This window comes from Rhea americana, unplaced genomic scaffold (assembly GCF_003343005.1).
Source record: "Rhea americana isolate MKP2758 unplaced genomic scaffold, rheAme1 scaffold_104, whole genome shotgun sequence".
Classification (NCBI taxonomy): Eukaryota; Metazoa; Chordata; class Aves; order Rheiformes; family Rheidae; genus Rhea; species Rhea americana.
In genome coordinates this window covers 1,616,699-1,639,332 of record NW_028185084.1, presented here as the reverse complement: position 1 = coordinate 1,639,332, position 22,634 = coordinate 1,616,699, and the positions used below count along the sequence as shown (strand labels likewise).

The 22,634-nt window shown below is 43.5% G+C and overlaps 1 protein-coding gene across 1 annotated transcript in view; it reads right to left on the bottom strand.

Annotated features, from left to right (window-relative positions):
- The window catches only part of SORCS3 (sortilin related VPS10 domain containing receptor 3), a 304,653-nt gene that overhangs the window by 281,621 nt on the left and 398 nt on the right, over nucleotides 1–22,634 (bottom strand). The window contains exon 2 of the mRNA XM_085308282.1: nucleotides 22,367–22,542. Coding sequence (XP_085164408.1) covers nucleotides 22,367–22,542 — 176 coding nt within the window. The remainder of the gene's footprint in view (nucleotides 1–22,366; nucleotides 22,543–22,634) is intronic.

Genomic DNA, 22,634 nt, shown 5'->3' with positions numbered 1-22,634 from the left:
AAGGTTCATTACCATCTCTGAGGTTAAATAGAATCCTGAGTTTCAAGATTTGTCCCCTGATAATTGGTGATGAAAGAAGTTCTTGGACTCCAGCTCCTCAATGGATTTTGATAGCTCCTTGCCAGTAGAGTTAATGGGAGTTTGGCGCCTATTAAGCTTTGGAGACCATGGTCTTACCACAGAGGAGCATTTCATCATGCTGACCAGAGGCAGATCACAGGACCATGTTCCTCCCTCAAACACGAAGAGTCTTCGGGAAAGATGGTAGCCAAAAGCAGAATACAGGCTGACCAAATGGTCCTGCCAAATTGCCTATGGCCAATGAGTCCTCATCTAGGTACTATTTTTTGCAGTCCTACTGTACTCAAAATTTGCTGTCATTCAGCCTCCCTACTCCCGTATTTTCCACTTTCCTGCTTGGTTCCCAAGCGTTTCTCTTCCCTGAGCTACCCAACCACTACTAAGACGCCAGCTGCTTCTGCCTTCCATTTCCCCATTACATCTCCCCTTGTCTCAGCAGAAGGTGGCAGAAAATAGCCAGAAGTAATTAGTCACAAGCACACAAGAAATTGGCTTTGCCTTTCCTGCTGTCTTTTCTTCATGGGTTAAATACCTGAAGGAGTTTGGAGTCAGCTCTAGCCCCCCTAGTGCTTTCCTTTTCTGCACCTGGCTCTGAGGCAGGACTGTTCAAAGCCAACTGAATCATCAGCAGGCCCTCTGAAGCAGCTGCTTCCTCTTACCCCCTGCAGCATTTTTACTGGTTTCACTCAAATGTTCTCACATCCCTCAGTGACCTGGTACACTCTCTCACCAGCCACCAGGTAGCCCAGCTGAGAAGATCAATCCCTCCCCAGCCGCTCCTTTGAGACTGGTCAAATAATCAGGCTATGGAAAGTCCTGGGGAAGCCAAAAGTCATCCTTGGAGAATCAGAGCCGGCCACTCCTCCTCACTACTGTTTTTTAATACATCACAACTGGAAAATGCCAGCCTTCATCTTGCTGCCATAAGCTACCTGCAGCATGTGAGTCAACCGCTGACTCTTGCATGTCCCTGACATGTTGCACTGTGCTCCAAATTAGCATTAAACAATGAAAAGGGAGCTCAAACTGGAGTCACGCAGACTTCTGTTTGACTGAGACTTTTATCAGTTTCTTCCAAACGTCCCCCTTTAAAGGCAAACTGCAATAGCAGCAGCAAGTCATGGCAAGTATGGGTCAACCTCCCTAGCACAAAAGGCAACAGATGGATAGTTAAGCGGTACAAGGATGAACTATTCTATTCTTCATGCACAAAACATGGACAATAACTGGGCAACTACATCCCTCTAAATCCCAAACTTTTTTCTGGACTTAGCCCGTACATTATTGCGTCTTCCTCACCTGCAGATGGACAGGGGAAAACCCACAGGGTAAGATTTCAGAAACAGGATTGGTCCAAGGTTTTCTCATCCAGTAGATTACACATAAATAAAGAGTTGTCTGGAAAAGGACACGGAGACTAATGCCCTTTTCGAAGTTAAAGTTGTATATTTATTTACTTCTACTACTTAAATACTATTTAATCTACTTTTTTGACAGTTTAATGCTAGATACTATTTTAATATCTATTCCTCAATTGGCATAAACAGTTCTGCTGAAAGTCTTATCAAGTGGGTTCTCTAGAAGGCAAATAGGAGAAAGGCTATTAGCACTTTTCTTTCCTCTCATATATGATAAAGGCTTTAATGATCTTCCTAGGATTCATATGCAACTCTGAACTTATTCTGCCCTTGTTCACTCTAGTTTTCCCCAATACTCCTCAGAATTACTGACTTCATTAGATCTGAGAACTGCATACTTAGTCCAAGTTCATTCCATGTTAGGATCTGTAAGGAGACATGCAATCATCCACCTTCAGATAAAGTCCAGAGCTTCATCTTCCATCAGTTCTCTGAAATCTGCTTTTTTTTTTTTTTTTTTTTTTTTTTTGGTCAGGAGCCAAAGGAAGATTCAGGCATTTGGCTCCTAAGGTTAAGAAAGCCATTCATCCTAATCCAAGTGACTTGGTACATGTCTTTGTAGCATTGGCTAAACTTCCTATTACAACCTGTTGGTCACCTTAATTTTTCCACTCTAAGGCTAGGAGCTTATCCATCAGATTTGTACCCCATAAAGCCCAGGATCCTCCAAGAGCAGTATTCCTCTTCTTTCTTCAGTCTCTGTCTTAAAGGGATTTCTAATTTATTATCACGTGCCTATATGTGTATTATGCACGTCTCCAGATGCAGACTCGAGAACAACATCTTTCAAAACTCCTCAGTTACAAATACCCAGCAAGACTTTGTTTGAACTTTGGATAGACAACTTCAGTTGCAAAATTAAATAAAATAGGACAGATGCAGGCAGGAGGAGGCAAATACCCTGGTTGCCAATAACGAACAAGCATTYTTCGCAATCCTTTCCCAGTTGCTTGGCAACCCACAGAGGCACATCAGAGAGCAAGGGAGTAATTGGACAAGTAGATTACTTGGAGGCTTCCAGAGCAGTAGTTTTAGGTAGATAATGGGAACCTTTGGTGTAGTCCCACACCTTCACTGTCCCGTACTGGTATTACGGGCCCAGAACAAAGTCCAGGGAGGTTTCAGACAACTTCTCCTCTATTTGAAGGGATGAAGTAAAAAAAAAAACAATCCTTGAAACCCAGAGACCTTTATTTTTGTGACAGCTTTGCTCTTCATTTGTCTATTATTTGTCTAATATGTTTTATTTGAAAATAAAAAAAATCCAGTGTCTGTTTGCTGGTCCAGAGATCACGTGGCACATCAGAATCTGCCTCCATCTGGCTAAGCCTCCTTCCTCCTCAAGACAAGGTGGCCTCATTCACATTGCCAAAAGGGAACAGTCCTTGAGCCACCCTAAGCCAGGCCTGGGTTTTGCCTCAGAGAGTGCTCACTGGCCTCAGACGCAACCATGCCAAGGAGGGTGCTAACAGCAAAACAGTCCCACATGAAGGCAAGCATGGGCCAGCCAACATCCAGGGAAAAAGAATAAACTGGGAAAGAAAGAAAGAAAGAAGCAGCATCCCTCCTGTGGTGAGCACTGGGGTCCCAGAGCCAGATTTTGCAATCATTCACAAGGAAACAGCCACAAATTGAGTGCAGTAGAATCATTAGCTTCAAGCCAAGCCTCTAATGGGTTGAAGTGTCTGTCCTGAGGGAGGAAAATATAGTCAACAGAGCAGGAGCACGGCCCAGCCTGCTTTGATAAGAAGAACTAAAAGATGGATAAAGCAGACAAATCAACCAGTTGCAGTAGAGAAGGTAGCAGTAAGACAAGGGTGTTTTGCTAGAAGAACAGGAGTCCCAGCCCCATGCCTAGCTGGTACACTCTACTGGTATTTCTGAGTCTACAAAGCCATGGCCAGTGCTCTACAGCAACCTATGGAGCTAACCTGATTTTTTTTCCCCAGTGCCTGTATGGCATCTTCAGTTAAAAAGCTAAGGAGGATCCAGAAATTTCAGAAGCTGGTTTGTCATCCATCGGCACCGTGTCCTAGGGTGACTGGTATACATCTGGGATACCCTATTACCAAACTGGATGAATACACGTAACAGCAATGATCACCACTAGTCTGCAAACACCGTTTGCCTAAGAGCACAACTTTGCAACTAAACTCCCCCAACTATGTATGGAAGGTAGAGGCTTTCACTTTCTCACAAGTCTTTCCCTTTCCTTTAACTGCAATCTTTCTGCTACATGGAATCTCTTTGCAAAAAGACCTAGCTCTGGCAGACAGAATAATCTTTGATCCATTTCCTGAGTTTGCTTTGATAAAGAGAGGAAAGTTGAGCTAAACAGTGACAAGACCCAATTGTCCTTGCTGCTTTCATTTTGTCCCTACTTTAATTAACAATATTTTTTTTAGAAAAAAATAATCCATCAAGAAAAGCAAAACCATGCCCACATGTCACTCCTCAAATGAAAGTAATTTTGAAATCTGACACTTATGTAGTTCTGCAGGCACAGTGGATATTAATAATTCAAGAAAATATTATAGTCATTACTATATTTTGCAATATCACAACAGCACACTTTAGTAGAACCCCTCTCCAAATCTCACTGCAACAGCCATTAATAAATAAAATGCAATTCACTGTATTAAATGTGTTTTTTAAAGGCTAAATATTTTATCAGAACTAATTCATTTTAAATAATCAGACTAGAACTCTTTTCCCTACCCCAGGACCAGTTTCCAGCCTCACATACACTGCACATTTAGAAATGAAATCATACTTCAAAAAGYAAATCAGAAATTGAGTTCATCTGGAATATCTACATAACAGCTTTTAGACTACAACCCCCTACAGACTGATGTGATCACAAACTAGCAGGTGAGAGATGCTCACAGTTTTGTTATGCTGTGCGTGCGACCTAGGAAGGATTAAGGTTAGAAAAATACAATAGAACGGCTCACATCCGTTGCCTGCCTTGAGCCGTAGCCAGTGTCTGATTCTCTGCAGGATGGAGAAAAAGAAAAAGCATCTTATTCATAGCTGTTAGCTGTTGAGCTTTGGACTAACAGTTTTATCTAGTGTTTTTCATTGGACAAAGGGCAGTTTTATTATCAGCTGTTCGCAGACAGGGAGACTGAGGTACAGAGGGAAACAGCTTGGCAGTGATTAGTTTACAGTCTAAAGGAAGAGCTGGGTGCTCCCAAATCCCACTTTAGCACTTGGCTCACTAGGACTCGCTGCCTCGTACATTCCTGTGCCACACGCAGGTCATGCGCCCACATAAGCGCACGCAAGCCCGTTGCCTCCAAAGGGACTGAAGACTCCATTCAGTTGCATCACTTAATGGAAACAGTTGAAGTTTTATCATCAAAACTTAACTTTGAGCAAAATGAAAACATTTGCTAAATTGTTTTCTTGGGTGCAAGAAACTAGTTTGAGTAATCCAGATCCAAGGTTCAATTTCCCCCACTATTCAGCACACCAGCCTCCAAACCTACCCAGCCATAARCTAGTGGATTTGTAGTTAGGACACACAAGAACAGGGAGTTTGTTTCTATTTTCACAATTGCTATTATTATCAAAAAACATTACCAAAAGCACGTTTTCCAAATAAATATATCCAYAGACGCACTTTTTAGTTCAATCTTTTTTTTTAATTTAAAAATCTCTCCTGCAAAAAATCTGCTGTTAAAAGTAACCATAACAGCACGTAAGCACGTGCCTTGCTGACGAACACACTGACGTCAGCAAGGTAATTCCTGTAATTAAAGCAAAGCAACACAATTTCACCAACAGGGCCTGCGTCAGACATTATAACGTCTATTTTTCTTCATGGAGCTCCTTGGTTTCCTCCAACAATAGCACATAAACACTGCCACATCCTTTCCACCAAATAGAGTACTAAGGTACAAGATAGTGCAGAAAAGCAGAGGGGGATATCTTCAAGCACATTTTTTGGAAAAAAAAAAAGGTAAAATGGCAACATGACAAGGCCAGCATATTTTATCTGATCTAAATTTAGCTGAATTTAATAAGTATATAATTGTGAATGTTTCATTTTAACTGTTTCAAGTATAAATCTCAGTTTTCCTATACCAAAATTTTAAAACAGCTTTTAAAAATGCTTATAATTTGGGCTAATATACACTTGATGCTATGCTTGCTCTGCATCAGACTTTGGAGAGGCAAGTCAGGATGGAGAGGGAGGTTGGGCATTAAGCCTAAAGCATTTCCCTTCTGTCAACCACCCTACACACATTCAAAAACACCAACCTGAGCAGCAAGTTATTTGCAGAACTCTTYATACTACACTACACTAGATACAGGGCAAAAGCTTGATATGCCAGATACAGTCTAGTGCCAAATACAGCCATGCTATTGAGCAGCGTCAGAGATACGATGCTAGGAATAGATGGACTTTTTGTCTGGTCCGGCACATCTGATCTTATATTCCTGGGCCTGTATCCAAAGCCCATCAAAGTCAATAGAAATGCATACAATTCACTAGAGTTGAATCCAATCTTGTATGATAAGGGRCAGGAACAGCTAGAGATATTTAACCTATCAAGGAGAAGGGTTATTGAGAACTCACTACAGCAAATACACCACCTTCACAGCACTGTCTGTTTGTGCTTTAAGTCAGTCACCCTCAAAAGCCAAGGAGCCCTAACTCCAGAGCCAAAAGTCAGATGATTTTTGTGGCCTTTCACCAAGACCCTACAAGGTGCTGACAGTGCTCCTCAGATGAGCCAAGAAGGATTTGAGCTGGTGGGAAACCCAAAACTAGCATCAGCACTACACAGCTAGAGCCAGTCCCAGCTAACATGCTGCTACTCAGGAAAGCAATTCAGAGCTTCGGCAAAGAGCAGAACAGCAAGAAAATAAGCCACACAAGTCAAGATGATCTCTTTGGACCATAAGGTCAGTAAAGAAGCCTCATAAGCCCTGCTTTTATCTGACATGTCATTTGGACACTGCTTGGCAGCATTTTGCAGCTGAAGCCCTAATCATCAGCATATTGAAAGCTGCCTCCAAAGGACTGTCTTCCTGCACTGCCCAGCCCCTTCCAGAGACAGCCCTCTGCTCCACAGCACAGTTCAGCAGCCTGTGACATTTGCTTGGTAATTCATCACAGCATTAATGCTTTCCTGGCCGCTGTCTACTGTGGAACACAGGTTGAAGCACAGCCGCCTAGATGGAAGTGTCATTCAATCTCCATCCTGTCCAAGTCCACCAGMAGACAGAGAAGTGAAAGGCACACAGTCCTAAAACCTGATTTTACTGATGTTCCACCACTGCATCACCACTGACTTTGAGGGTGTTTCTTCTGCCCTACTCCAGCATCAAGAAGAAAGATGAAATAAATTAGGCTGCTTTGACAGAAGCCGTTGCTTCATCAAGGCAGGATCCTTATCAAGGCAACTGTTTTAAGGCAACACCAAGGATTTAAACCAAGAGCAGCAATTTCATTAAAGAAATATTGAAAGAGACAAAGAGATTCCAGTTACTGTGATCAGAAGTGCCAGGATCCAAAATTGCATTTCCAATTTGGCAAAGGGATCATTCATAGCACTTGGGCTGTCTGGCCAAGGCTGCATACTGCTTATCTACGTAGCCAAACAAGGCTTCCCCTTAGCAACAGCTTCTCCACTGAGCACACAAGAGTCTGCAATCCCAGCTCAAGGCYATAGCATGGGACAATTTTTTAAAGGATGTTTTGCTAGCTTATTACAAACCATTCCTTCCTTCCAACTCTTCTCCAGGAAGAGGACTGGGACCTCTCAAGACRATGGCCTCTCACAAGCAGCATTCAGCAAATCAGTGAACTGGGAGGACAGGGTTGCCTGATAGACTTTGAGCAATGCTGCGTGCAGCAGGAATGGCSAACTGTCCCTTCACAGAACCAGGACTAGCACACTTACATTTAGGAAATATTTTAGCATTTGTGTTTTACCTTAAGAATAGCCCAAAGGAACAAAAACCTGGTGAGCTCAACTCAGCAGTTCCCATCCTACAGCACCCAGATCACTGGTGGCTAATGAASACAAGCATTTACTTTGCAAATGCCTGCAGTGCAGGCATATAGTAATACACTCTAGCAAATTTGCACTTGAACATGCAAATCTCCCACCAGTGCAAATGGGGAGAATGATACTTGTTCACACAATGGCAGCATTTCAAACATCYTTCAGACTGCAGATTTATTCACATTTTCCATAAGCAAGCAGCCTATTTCCACTGCCCCAAGCTCAGGACACTGGAAAAGAAAACCCAAGAGGAACGACAAGTCTAGGGAGTGGAGCCAAAGAGGCACAAAAAGACCCATGCCCCTGTAAACTTAAGGCTGCATGCAGCCTTATGCTCTAGCACAAATCAAGCTCTACTGGAGCAACATCAGCATAAAACCACCAAGAATCAAAATGGATTTTGGCCCATGAACCTCGGCTGAACAGCATCCCTCGAACGGGTAATACATATGAATTGGTAGTGCTCCTCTGACAGGCTGCTTAACCAGTGGTCTAAAGCTKTGGCATGCTTGGTACCCTGGCAGGCAAGAATTACCTGTTCAACTCTATCAACCTAAGTAAGTAGGAGAAAAGCCTCCTGACAGCACTGCTCTGCATGGTTTCTGTCCGAGACAACTCTCGGTATCACTCAACCATTGCACATCAAATCTGAACTGACCATGTCCCRGACACTAACTTCACATAACCACTTCCCTCCATTCTGCTCCCCCAGYTGCAGCTCAACTCGGCCACAAGGACAGCACAGCCTGGAAATACCACGTAGGTTCCCAAATAGCCATGCCTGCCTTCCTCAGGGCACTCCCCCTTCCCTTGGTGCTAACTCCTTCTGTTACGTCCATTCCATCTCCGGAGAATGCTCAAGTAAAATGAATCAGTACAAGTCAAGCACAAACCTGCCTTTGGAGGGAGAGCATTTAAATAAAGAAAAAATCCAAGATAGCTACAGGCCTCCCCATAGCCAACACCATCTGTCAGCATGAATTCACCATGGTGGATCATCATGCAGCAACAAAATGACTTTTAGTCCCACCTTTACGAGGGAGCAAAATCAACCAACATCCAGTCTGGTGGACTGGCACAGGACAGAGTCAGAGAAAGAAACAGGAAAGGTCACATCTTTCCCATTGTAATGGATCATCTATGGTCTGTAGGAGCAGGCTGGCAGGAAATCCCCATGCTGCCTCTCTTACACAGGGTTCAAATTCCACATATACATACAAAAAACAAATGGCAAGGTTATGCTATCACTATTGTACACAGCATACCTCAAGGATACAAGAGTTGTGCTGTACATACACATAAGGAAAAGAAAAAAAAAAGAAAGAAAGAAAGAAAGAGACCATTCTTGCTCCCAAAAGCAAGCACATCAAGCACAGTTTTCTATTTATCTCCTAAAATCCTACAATTCCACATTTGCTGAAAATCCTGCTGGCTCAGGACATGAAAAGTTAGAGTGTCACATTTAACTGCTAGTTCTTTGCAATCCTGCTGCCTTTCCTGACCAGTTAGATTTGCATGAGAGCACAACAAGACTCAACCCAGGGACCACACACTTTATATCACCTTCAAATTCAGCACACAAATGACAATATTCAATCCAAGGATCACAGTCTGGAATTCAGGACTTCCAAGACCCAACCATATTTAGGCACTGAAAAAAGCTTTCACTCTTGACCCCCCCATCAATGGCCTTCTGTCCAAAGCCCATAGCAAGGGAAAAAAGGAAGAGACCTGCAAAGCCCTACAGAGGGATCGATGCTCATCACCCACAACAGCAAGGTCCAGAGAAGCAATGGAGGAGAAGCAGGTGGAATTAGGCTATGGCCTTAGATCATCTCTGGTTATATGGTAGTTACAGTTTACCTAGTTAAATGGTTATATACCTAATTCTGCAGTTATCAGCTCACAGTTGCTGACACATATGTAAACAGATATAGGCATAGTATAGAATTATTTCTACATTTCTAAAACATATATTTTTTTAAATAAGCACAGCACAACTGAAACAGGCTTAAATTTAAAAAGCCTGGGAAGCCCCATTCTATCCCTTCCCATCCTCCTCTCTGAAGTGCCCACATGCAGCCCATTTTGATGAGCACAAGTGTAGCAAATTTTGTACTGATGAACCTGTTAGCTACTAAGGGCAATAAATGTTACAAACAGCCTGGACAGATCAGAATATACAGCTCAGACAAGGTGTTTCCCCATGAGCCGTGAAGCAGAAGCTCTGCAGGCTTTCACACATATATCAACTCACTTCTCTGTCCCTAAGCACGCCACAGATCAGCTCTCTCCTCCCACCCTCCCCTCCACTAGAATGAGCACATAAGAAATCTCTGCAGCTCATTCAGCCCCTAATCTGAGAACAGTCTCCCCTAGCCAGCGACTTCCTTRCCTGTCAGCCTTTGTCTCAGGGGGAAAAAAAAGGTGAAAATTCCTCATTTTACAGAGGACATAGGGGACTCTCAAATGATACCATGTTTTAATTTAACATTTGACCTCATTCTTCAGTGCTTTACTTAGATCTGCCTCTTCCTCTCCTCATATTCCCATTTCCCCTTCCTGTGAGTTTTCTTTAAGGCACTTTCTCCCCCATCTGGTTTATTGCCTGTTTCCAATAGCATTACAGGAAACAAAACAAAACAAAACCACACAGAGAGCTAAGAGCTACCAAAACATGACCTCGGTGCAACCCAGAAAGACAAGTTTTGTCACTTGCGATATGTGAAATGGAAATAAATGATGAAGATCATCTTTAATTAATTAATGCAAGTGAGGGAAGAATTGAGCCTGGAACAGAGATGCACAATACAAGCAAACTGAAAATGCTACACTGCCAACAATGTTGCCTTTTGATTAAAGGAACAGAGTTCCCAGGCAAGCTTGCAAAAAACAACAGTGAACAATATTAATTAAATCAATTAAGGCTTCCTCAGTGCTGATGCTGCAACTTTGTTTTAGGCTGCCTTCAAAAAGAGATACAGCTTCAGCAGTCATGCTGTCCATCCATCTGCCTGTGAGTTAGCATGGGAGGGATAACTTTGCAATCTATTGAACTGAATTCAACAGAGGAAGAAAGGTCACAGAGACACTGAGTTCCTCTAAGATTTGTGAGAGTCATCAGCTGGGTGAAGGAACAGGTCCCAGACTAGTATCTGGCCTGAGCTATGAGCCACCCAGTGTCTGTTCTCAGAGCTGGCAGCTCTCTGGCTGACCAGCACACTGACCATGGCTGGCTCACTAGCACATCCATAACACTCAGCCAAACACACCATGTGCTACTACTTACTCCTCTCACTGGATAGCAAAGGCGTGGAGGGGTCGTGAAAGTGAGGAAAGAGAATGCTGGGACAGAGCCTCAGAGCACCGTGACTGCTCTGGGAGGCAGAGGAGTTCGGGAAGAGAAAGCAGTTAAGAGATTGCAAACTAGGCTTTATTACTTCTGCTGCTAACAAAACAACTAAGAGTTCCCCTCCCAGCCCATTTTTTGATCCTCTGGAGAGTAGAGGGCTCTTACACATCAGATAATCAAGTGCTCAGTGCAGCCACTGGGGCAAAATCTCAAAAGCACTCAGCAGAAATCACAATCCACCACAGTGCTCCAGCCAAATCTTTTTCTYTATAATATTCCATATCCTGAGCTTTTCTGAAAGCCCATCCATTTAGGGCTCAGCTACTCAGAAAAGCTGACCAATTATGGCTGAACCACCTCCCTTATATCTCTAACAACCAATATAGGCACTGTGATTCCATGAGGCTTTCTTTTGGTGTTTTTTCCTATAGCTGCCAAAGCACACTAGAAAACAGATCACCTCTCCTCCAGGATAACTGTTCCCTCAACTAACATAGCTATTGTATTGGTTTGCAATCTCACAGGGACACCCTTTTCAGAGCAGATAGTAGATCTGGTTTAAAGATACCTCCTGCCTAACTGCACAGGTCTGTTCACTTCTCCCACCACACACTGCAGCCAAGACTTCCCATCCTTAAGGTCATCAAATTCCTCACAGACTCACCAGTCTGTTATTTTGCACCAAACTTCAAACACCCAAACCAGAACAAAATCCTGGCCCACTGCAAACACAAGGTTCCTGCTGTAGTTCTCTCTAGGAACACAGGGCCCCAGCACCACATGCCCCTCTGCTCCCCAAACCACAGTCCCACTACAGTGTCAAGCACTACCAAGACTTCACCAGTTGGGAGTGAAGGCAGAGAGATAAGGTGGGTGGCAGAGGAAGGACGTTGCCCTTCACATACGGCCCCAGCCCTCCCCTTTACAGGGCAAGGGGAACATGAGGAGACTCCTGTCCATCCAAGGGGGCACAAGGAAGAGGTTGTTACTTTCCCCTTGTATTGAAAGGGGAAACACAAAGGGTGGGGAAGCCTGCTTAACGTTTTAAAAGCCAGTAAGACCCTTGAATTTACTATTATACTCCATTCTACGACTTCATCCCCGACAAGACTGCACAAGCAAAGAGGCAGACCCATGTGTGCCCCGATCATCACCCTAAATCATCCCAAGCACCTACAAACAAGCCACATAACACAAAGTCAGCTCCCAGTCCTCCCAACAAACAGCGCCTCTCCCATCCGTGCATGTCCAATGGATGCCCAAACTCTGCTCCCACATTTGCTTCCCTCCCAACTCAAAAGGGGCTGCAAYTGAACTAACTCAAGCTGGAAAGCTGTGCTAGTAAAGGGATACAAACAGCAGAGGAAGATGCTCTTAAATCACTTTCAGACAGAGCTTCGTAGCACTTTAACTTGATCAATCTGTTAATGATCTTAGCTGAGTACATTCCACTTTCCCATTATTAATGAGAGCCTTGTTCTTCCCATTCCTAGTCCTCTTATCACCTGTTTTTCCTCTTCACASAGTACCAAGCACTTGAGTGATTTCAGAGCTGAAGTAAAGTGAGCTTTTTGTCATTAAGAAGCCATATTAATAAGGGAACACGAGTCAGAAAACTTGCCTTCCACCTCTGGTTCTGATCAGCAGCGTGACTCAGAGCAAATCCTGTCCTATGCCTCAGCTTCTGCAAATGATAAAATGTAGCTAATACTATTGCCCTTCCTTTTCAGTGAACTTCAAAATATACAGCTGAAGTAGGCAGTATAAAAGCTTTTTAAGTGCAGTTAGCCCCATCACCCTGTAAGCACTAAATTAGCAGGGTCTGCCTATAAAGGACAGGAAGCCTACAGCATAGAAACACTGTCTGACACATACCTACCTTGTGTAGAAAGGATCGCTCAAGTGCCCTGACAGATGCAGACAAGGACTACAGACAGCAGGTTCAGCTTGCCTGCACCCAGGTATTATTGATCACAGCTGTGGGGGATTTTCCCATCCGGCACGGACAGCAGGGAATGGCTAACGACCAGTTAGAGTTCTCACTCTTTCCTCCCTGCACCTAACAGGTCCCTCAATGCTTCAGACCCAAAAGCACATTTTGTAAAAGCTAAATAATCATGTTTTACGCCTTCTCTTCCACCCAAAAGCCTTTGAAAATATCCATTCATTTTGAGCCTGGTTAACTGGTGGAAACCAGTTAACTCCTCTTTGCAGATGGTGAAACCAAGCATAGGGTACTTATACACACATACAATGTACAGCCCCATTAGGCACAGTAACTGCAAGTTCAAAAATCAGGAAGATGAACTGCATTCACAGCCTGCTCTCCGCTGGCACCCTAAGCTCAAGCCATCCTTTCTCTTCTGTCTTGAAAGTTGCCAGGAACTCTGTACACAAGCCCTCCACCCCACCAACCCCTCGCTGCAGTCCTCTGCTGAATCCCCAGAAGGGTCTCAGCAGAGCATTTCCAGAGCATATAGCAGTATCACTGTCCAGTAAAAATGGACCAGCAGGGCTTACCCGTTACAGACTGGCACAGTGTCTAGAATAGTGCAAGAGCAGCTGTTTTTAAGGATCCTCAGGCCTTTAGTCCATTACTAAGGAACTTGCTGAGGCTCAAAACTAGCTCTCTCAAGTCTCAAACATCTGTTTTAGTCCCAAGGACATCAGYGAGCACAACCACCTTCTCAAGGGAGAATTTTTATTTTGTCCCACAGTSCAGTGGCTGGGATGAATTCCAGCCCATTCTGTCTCCCTGCATTCATAAAGAGGAAAAGGAAAGAGGCACAAAAATGCTAGTAYTGGTGCAATAGTCTCATGTTCACAGAAATCTCAAAGGATGAACTGTGGTGTCCCAAGAGGCAGGGACCCCTCAGCCCAAACTTATCCCCTGCAGATCAGGTATGAGGAGAGAATGGCAGTAAAATGCAACTGCCTCCCCCTCACTCATCGGCTAAAYTGGCACAGGAGACGGAACAGTTAGGGAAGCAAGGCAGATCTATCAACACCTATCCCGAGAGGCTAGATGCAGAGATGAAACGGGGCACAGTAGTTGAGGAGGGAGAGAGCATACACTGCTTCAGTCAGAAGCAGGATTCAGATAACTGCTTCCTGGCACAGCAAAGGTTAACGCCATCCCTTCTTCCAGTCCAGCAGCACTGCCAGCAATTGCTGGGGAGATATGAGTGGTTTCACAGGCACCTGACTCAGTCTGGAGGGGACTAGAACAGATGGYACCCTGGCACTGGGAGTCCTATCTTCAGGCAAAAGCCTGGCAGCAGTTACAACCCGAAAGATGGTATCAGCTGCATGGGGTGGGGGGTGAAAGACTCGATCATGGCCAAGTGCATACTAAAACTATTTTCCTCTCTCACAGAGGAAACCCCAGACCACAGGCATTTCACAGAGTCAGTGACTTCAAGTGGGTTTCATACCAATATTTCAGCAGTGCCCATCTTTCCAGCATGTATTTCCCAGTCCTTGGCTCTCCTCCCTATCCTTTGCAGTATTTTCCTTTCTTTAGCAAATGCCCACACTCCCTCTAGCGCCCAGTTCTGCTTTCAACACACTCTCCAGCAACCCAGCACCCCTTCCCACAGCCTGCACCCCAGGGTGTCCAAATCACACTGGAGCTAATTAAAAGTTACGCTATTTTGGGAACAGAGGCTCTATGGTGCTCTGCAGATCTGCCTGGCTAGTGTTTGTGTCGCATATCTGAATACAAAGGGGAGAAAACAGCATGACAGCTAATTCAGTGTCAGGGACTTCCACTAAACAAGAGAGGGCTTTGCCACTCTTCAGTGAGAGGAGGATCAGGTCTCCTTCTGGATTAAGAGGAGGCAAGGAAACAGAGTTTTCGTTGTTCAACATGGGCCTTTTCTGACTTTCATTATATTCTGGAACTCTGCTGGCCAACAGGGCTGGGAATTGATCTTAGAATTGCTACAGCAGATTATTCATCAGACATGTTTAACATATATACAGTCACCTTCTTAAAGCATGCAGCAAACTTCCTGCAGTTCCCTCAGTCTCATAACACCACATAACGACAGCAAAGGAAATACCTGTGCCCCTCTTTTTGCATGGAGGGAATGTGACAATAATGCTGCAGATCTCTCTGGACATTAAGGGAAAGTTAGGATTTGGGAACTCATTTGCCTTGGACTCCTGCAAAGAGTTTAAGCAAACCAAGAAGTCTGCATGCACAGGTTTGATTTCAGAAAAGCAGTATTTTCCAAATAAGRATTATTTCAGCTGAAAATCCCTCTTGGGCTCTGCCAAGCATGTCACCAGATCAGACTCCAGCATGGCTTATAGTGTAGGTCAAACTCTTACCTCTGAGGGCCAAGCAAGGGAGAGGGAAAGGTTGTGCACAAGGGAGAAAGAATCTCTCTTTTACCCGCATCYCTGTGGCTGTAATTCAGGGAGTGTAAAGGGTCTGTGTCTGCAGGTCTCCTAGCTATTCTGGMCCACACGTGGCACTCTGCTTCCGAGCCTCCATACTCTTTATTTTGCCTTCTTACCTGCAAATTTCATTGCTGTAAGATACTGCAGGTTGAACCCTCAACTACAGTAAACTACACTAGCTTTATCCTACATCAATTTATGCTAAATCAGGATCCAACCAAGTATTTTGCTGCTTTGGGAATCTTTTGCAGTCACAGCATTCAATACTTTGCAAGGAACATGTCATTTAATTTACTCTCTTGATTAGAGGCAGCCTGGACTCCACATCTTCAAATACAGATTCTCACTAGAAGCTAGGCTTGATCAGATCCTTACCAAGTCACTACAGTTTGGGCTTAGATCCACACTGAAGCCAGGAATGGCTTGATTTCCAGACTGGATTTAAGATCTAACTGAAGTCTTAACTGCGTAGTTAATGGGTTTCTTTCTTTGCCATCGGAACCAATCCCAAGCATGAGCTCAGATTTGGCCTTCAAACCTGAATAGTATTTGGATTTGTAAGAGAACATTGACTCAGGTAAGCATATACTGCTCTCTTCCRTTTCATGTACTGAGAGATTCAGAGAGCTTAAGGGCCATGTCACTGTGGTCTAAGTTAAGCAAATCCTTGATTGTTTGCAAAACTGGCTCCCAGGATTTTTTAGTACAACTAACATTAAAGGTCTTTCTCCTTAGGCTGTGCTTTACCTATTAGACATCACTACTTCCATATTTTTTTCTAAACTCTCTACCTGTGAATCTAACTATAAATTTGGAAAATCTCAGGAAGTTACATTTTGCCACAGCTTTGCATTTAAGAAARTATTTGCCCCCATCTCACCTCACTATTGGGAGAGAATTCTTTTGCCTAACATCAGTTCTCTGCTCAAACTTATTTTCAAAACACTTTGTCATCTAACTGGAGRAGTGTTTTCCATAACAAAAAATAATTAAAATAATCACACAGCCTTTTCTGTTYGCATTTAAATTGCTATCAAAGTTTGGCCACAAGTTCTAGGCCTCATCTCTGAGCATGAAAAAGTTCCACAGAGTACTGAGGCCTGAGGGGAAATTTCTGACAAGCACCTGGAACTGAAGAGAGTCTGTTATTAAGCCTTGGGTGACAAGAACATCAACAGCTTTCTGCCCTAGGCTGGGTAATGGCCCAGGGAATCTGCCAGCTTTACAGAACCTACAAGCAACATAAAGGCCCATCCGCTGGGCATTGACCTGACCTTGCAATGAAACCAGCCTGCAGAGAAATCACCCAAAGAATATTTTCCAGGTGCCTTCCCCTTGCTCTACTGACTTAACACAGCCATAAAAGCAACTACCATGTGAGACTCTAGTTTCTACTTCCCCATCTTTCATTAGAATATTAATTAAAGATGGATTAGCAAAATCCTGCAGAATGACTTTTGTGGTAAACTTCATTACTAAGGGTAGCAGAGAAGGTGAAATGCATTAAGATATTGTGAAACAGTCTGCCTACCTTTAGTGGCAACAAAACCACAACCTAGCCAAAAGCCACTTGCAAAAGAATCAGTCTAGAACAGCAATTAAAATATGTACCAAATGAAGTGCAATTAATCTGATTTCTCTGTCACCTTCTCACACTCTAGGAGCAAACATTTTAGACTGGAATCCAACTGGACTGTTTCAGCAGTTACCCATGGCTGACAATTAAATGCAACGTTGCCTACCTAGAAACCAATCTCCCCTCCCTCCCAAGCAGAAACGTCCATTTGGAATTATAAATATTKCCCACCTTGCTCTGCCCATTACACACAGCATTGCTAGGCATCTTAATGAAAACCTATCTGGCACAAAGTGAACCCATCAGCCTCCCCAGCTTGTAATTCACCATGGGAATGAGTAATGTCTCAGCATCAAACCACCAGTACATTAGCAGATCACACCAGCACACTGCCAGCAGCAGTCAGAAGAATCATTCCCGGAAGAGATAGACTTCACTCTGAACTCTTTTACCACTCACTTTTCACTGCCAGCACTCAGAGTTTGCTCAAGGTAAAAGAAAGGGATTGATGCTGATGAGAAGAATTACAAAAATGTTCGTTAGAAGAGAACAATGAAGATCTTCAGTCCATCTTCACATTTGGAGCATGGCTTTCACCAACCACAGACCATTTGGAGCATGACTGTCACCAAGGATAGACCAATGAATCTTGACAACCTCCAAAAATGGAGATTCCCACACCTTTCTGGTGACTGGCTGTACTACTTTCCTAGAGAATAAGGTCTTCCTAATATCTAATCTGACATATTCTGCAGCTCTTGCCACTTGTTATATCCTCTCCCTATGGGTAAGATAAGCTCCTTCATCTTTCTAACTCACCTTTAGGTAGCTGCAGACCACTACAGTACTCTTAGTCTTTTCTTCATCAGACTCTTCTCTCAGGAAGATCTCACATTCCCAGTCTTGGGGTAAAACGAGCATCCATACTAACACAGCAAAGGGTAGTGGCAGGCTTGCTGGACCTCTTACCTAAGTAGCATAGCATGATTGACACAGTCCAGACTCAAGGAATAAAACAAAATCTCAAGTCATTTGCCAGCTCTCATCCTGCCTTCCCTGACTTTCAGAGTGTGGGTCATAAAATAGCACCAATGCAGTTGCATGGTTGCACAAGCAACATCACTAAGGTACACTGAAGGAGCATCTTCTGCACTTACTTTGAAATAAAACAAGCACTACTGGCATATTTTTCCTATAGCATGAAGAAACCCAACCTCCAGGATCATCTGGGAACTTGACCCGGCTGAAGCAACTTACAATATTGCTCATGCCTTAGGCAAATGCCCTCTCCTGCTCTTACTCTGGTATCACAGTACATTTTCTCATCCTTAACACTACCTCCGTAGTTCTCCTCTGGTTCCCATAAATGCTTTCCAGTGTCTAGTAAAGGCTGTATGTGTGGGACGGCCACTGCATGAGATAAAGCACCACAGCTCTTTCCATCACTAGGATCATAAGCTGGCCCCCTCACATATATTGAGATCACCTTCTAGAGGTTAAAAGCAGGCTTGCTGCTTTTAAAACATGTATCTTTACTTCCTACATGGAAAGAAAGAGAAACTACACACCTTGGTGCACTGCAGTCATGGAAAAAGCACAGACAGAATGAAATACTTCCTATGAACAGTTACAGTCATCAGGGTGATAACTCTAGAGCTTAATGACAGCAGTCCCCATACCCCATTGCACTCATGATCATGCCAAGAGAGCAATCTAAGTGTTTCATCCACTGTAGTTCACTGAAATCTCTTGGAAAACTATTCTCTAGAAACAAGATAGTGAGATTTAAAGATGTAGCAGCGTTAAAGGTGCCATCACTTATTTCCACAGATTCTTTTCCTGGAAATCTGGGAGGGAAAAGGGAAGAAAAGATAATTTGAGGAATCAGATGATATTTCCAGGAACAAGAAGGTTGGAGAGAGCATCTGGTGAGCATAACAAAGAAAAAATGAGTGCAATAACATAACAAAATCTAGAGAGGGGAAACAAATATAAATGATACAACTCACTGAATGGCACATTTGTACTTAGTTGTTTTCAGAACGGAATAGCCTAAACAAAAAAAGAAAAGAAAAAGGCTTGCAGATCTTCTGAGAATAATGCTAGTTTGTAATAAAAATTCTCCTTCCTTCAGAAAGGCTTTAGCAAGAAAACATTTTATCTGGTCTATAACAGGTACCTCAAGAGCTTCAGCGACCTTTCTCAATAAACAGTTCTATAGGATAGAMTGATATTTGAAGCCCAAGTAGAATTCTCTTTTTTTCAACATCAGAGCACTGAATTGGCTGAGTCCCCTTCCCGGGAACACAAGAGAAAGAATACAAACATCAAGTGTACACAGAATAATATTTTTGCATTTTCCTAACAATTTCCACTAGATCTTCAGTATTGTATAAAGCAGAAGATAACTCTGCTCCACACCACCACTTTGTGGTAGGTAAGTAGTACTATCCTCATTTAACACAGAAGAGGAGATACAAACAGGTTGTCTTGCCTAAGGTCACAGAATATGCCTCTGGGCAGGACAAAGCAGAGAACCCAAATTCCCCRATCTCACCAACCTTTTGCTTCTGTCCTAATCCTGACTTTCCTATCTGCAAATGGAGAAAACAAAAGTTTGACACCTGGGAGGGATTATTCTTTTAAATAAGTTAAATTAAATTTTGAGGGAAGGTACATGGGGGAAAAGGAAAAGAAGAGTAGGGTGATAAGAAGAGAAAGAAGAGAAAGAAGAGAAAGAAGAGAAAGAAGAGAAAGAAGAGAAAGAAGAGAAAGAAGAGAAAGAAGAGAAAGAAGAGAAAGAANAAAGAAGAGAAAGAAGAGAAAGAAGAGAAAGAAGAGAAAGAAGAGAAAGAAGAGAAAGAAGAGAAAGAAGAGAAAGAAGAGAAAGAAGAGAAAGAGAACATTCGTAATGGGATATGTGGTATCTGCAAAGATCTGCCTCTGTGGAGTGCTTGTAGACCTATACTTCCCAGTAACAACCTGACTTTTTATTACCATCCTTTCTCTTCTTTGCAAATCCATACGGTTCTTAGGAGTCCCCCACTACTAATGCCTGGTTTTAAATGTACTCTTTCATTACATGAAAATTCTATGATCGCATTTTTAACAAATCATAAGCAACAGAAGTCTCTGTCTTGAAGTCTATTCAAGTAACAGGGAATGGATAGAAGCAATCCATATTCTTCTGTACTGCCTTGCACAGACATGTCCTCTCTGCTCTGCTAGGACATCTAGCATAATAACGGGACAGGAGTCAATACTTTTTGTCCATTTTCAATTCACCTTCCTGCTGCTTTATGTCTATTGTGACTTAAGAAAAAACATGTTTCATTCAGGGTGTGCGACTGGGCACTAACATGGTGGGCAAAAGAAGCTACACTGCTGTTTCCCTGAGTAACCTTGGGCAAACTGCTTGACCTCCCCTTCCTGTGCTACAGCCACCCCAACAGTAAAATTAGGTAAAAAACAAACTGCAGCAAAAAGCAGGCATTGGATTCAGCCTTCTCTGCTAATAAATAAAAAGACCTAAGTTCAAGCATTTAACTTCCCCTCTAGAGTCATATAACATACCACTTAAAAAAAATCCAATTAATCACTAAATACAGCGCATTTTCTCTGTGAGAGACAGGACAGAAGTCGTCTACAAGTGCCAACCCTCATAGTGGACAAATCATGAAGAGATAACACTATTAGTTATTAAACATGCATGCTTTTCCTCCCCTCCAACACCATTCTGGTAATAAACAGCCTTGCCTCTTGCTTTTGAGTCAGAAGCTTTCAATGCACAGTATATTGAGGTGCAAAATCTTAACAGAAAGTCGTGAACAATCTGAGAAGTTTTCCTTTATAACCCTTCTCAGACGCCTGGAGTTAAAGAATAAATGAAGCTAGTTATTTAAATGACATAATTCCACAAAAGAAATGAAGTGTAGGAGCATTTTTTGAAAATCCCTTTCTGACCTGCACTTTGGAAAAAAATAACCTTTCTTCCTCTGCAAATGCCTACAGAATGAGTTTTCTCTGATACTTTATCCACGAATACTAATAACTATTGGAAATCCATGCTGGAAAAGGATGGGGGAAATTTAGCTTCTTTTACTCAACATCCTTTGATTCAGCATTGAAATGAAAACAAAAGAGAGGGCATATAGGTTGTTTCCTTCATTACACGACATGTTGTATAAAAAATAAATAATCCTACAGACAAATATAGTGCTAAAACATACCATGCAGCTGTTTTCTCTTGAATGTTTGCTTTCATCTTTAATGAGAGTGGAATTCATGTCTGGCAAACACAACTGCCTTTAAAAATTGGTTAAATCAAAGTAATATCTACAGCGCTGTCAGCAGTATTGCCTAAGCAATAATAAATAGAGAAAAACTTTCACTCAAAAAATATAAAGAGGTGGCTGAATCACACATTATTAACCCGTGGCTGATAGATGGATGGATGGATAGATATGGACTGATAATCTGGTTCTTAATGATTAATCAATCTTATAAAGAATATACCCAAAAATCCAGCCAATCTRTTTTACACTGCTAATTGCTTTATGTACATTTCTAATAGCAGCAAAACAATAAAAGAGGCATTTTAAAGGCAGTAAGTAGCTATAATAATCAGAATAATGGGAACATTGTCACCAGACGCAGGGGTTTCCCAGAGTCCTTTTAAATTATGCCTGCTCTCAGGCTTTACAGCAGAGTAGGAATAGTATTTCTGATACCAGGTTACAAGCAAACTGGAAGTTCTGTTCATAGCCRTTCTCCAGGCGTTGCAAAGCAGGGTGCGAGGGAGGGCCCTGCGCTATTACAGTGCTGCAGCAGGTGGTCTTTCGGGGCGCCCACACACACGTACATAGCCCCACAAACTTTCAGGGATGCCACAGCTCCTCCCTATTCTCAACTACACAGAAAAAGGCATGAGATACTATCGATTTAAAAAAAAAGAACTTTTCACCATGTTCACACAGCCTGCCTTTTCTTGGAGCCCCCGTAACATGCTGAGGGGCTTTCCACCTCTTAATGAATCAATGGGTTATCTCGTGTCTGCAGCCCACAGAGCAGAAGATGGGAGGRTTTCTCCCCTGCCACCACTACCACTGTGCATCATTCATCCCTTGGCACAAGGCAGCAAAGYATACCAAAATGTATACTATATATAAAGAGATAGAGGGGAAGGAGATCCAGCTGTGCAAAAACACAGGACAGAGATGAGAGGGTCCATCCCCCGCCASACAACAGGGGTACGCTCCAACCAGCGCAGCCCCCTGGATGGACCTCAGTCTGCGCTGCCCCCCAAAATCACAGCTCTGCCGGGGGGGGGGGAGATCCCCTTCTCCTCTTTTCCCTGAAAAAGTTTTCTGTTTCTGGGGCAATCACCGCGTGTCCCCCTCCCCTTTGCAACAAGGCAAGGTGCCCGCCGAGCGCGCCTCTCCTCCCCGCGCTCCCGGCCGCAGGGCGAGTGCGGCCCGCTCCCGCCGGCCGGGGACACACGGCTGGTACTCACGCTGCTGTTGTGCCCGGACCAGTGCACCATGGCTTGGTTGTGCGCCGCGTCGCCGGTGAGCGCGAAGGTGGTGCTGCCCAGCCGCAGCTCCTCTGCCCCTCGCAGCCGCGCCGCCTTCCCCTCCTCCGGCGGCCCGCGGGGCTGCGCCCGGGCGCCGCGCTGCCCCTCGGCCGCAGCTGGAGGTCGGTTTAGAGATGTAATGTTAACGTCGTTTGGGGAAAAAAATAATAACAAAAAACCCTCTTGGGAGGCCAGCCACGTGCGAGAC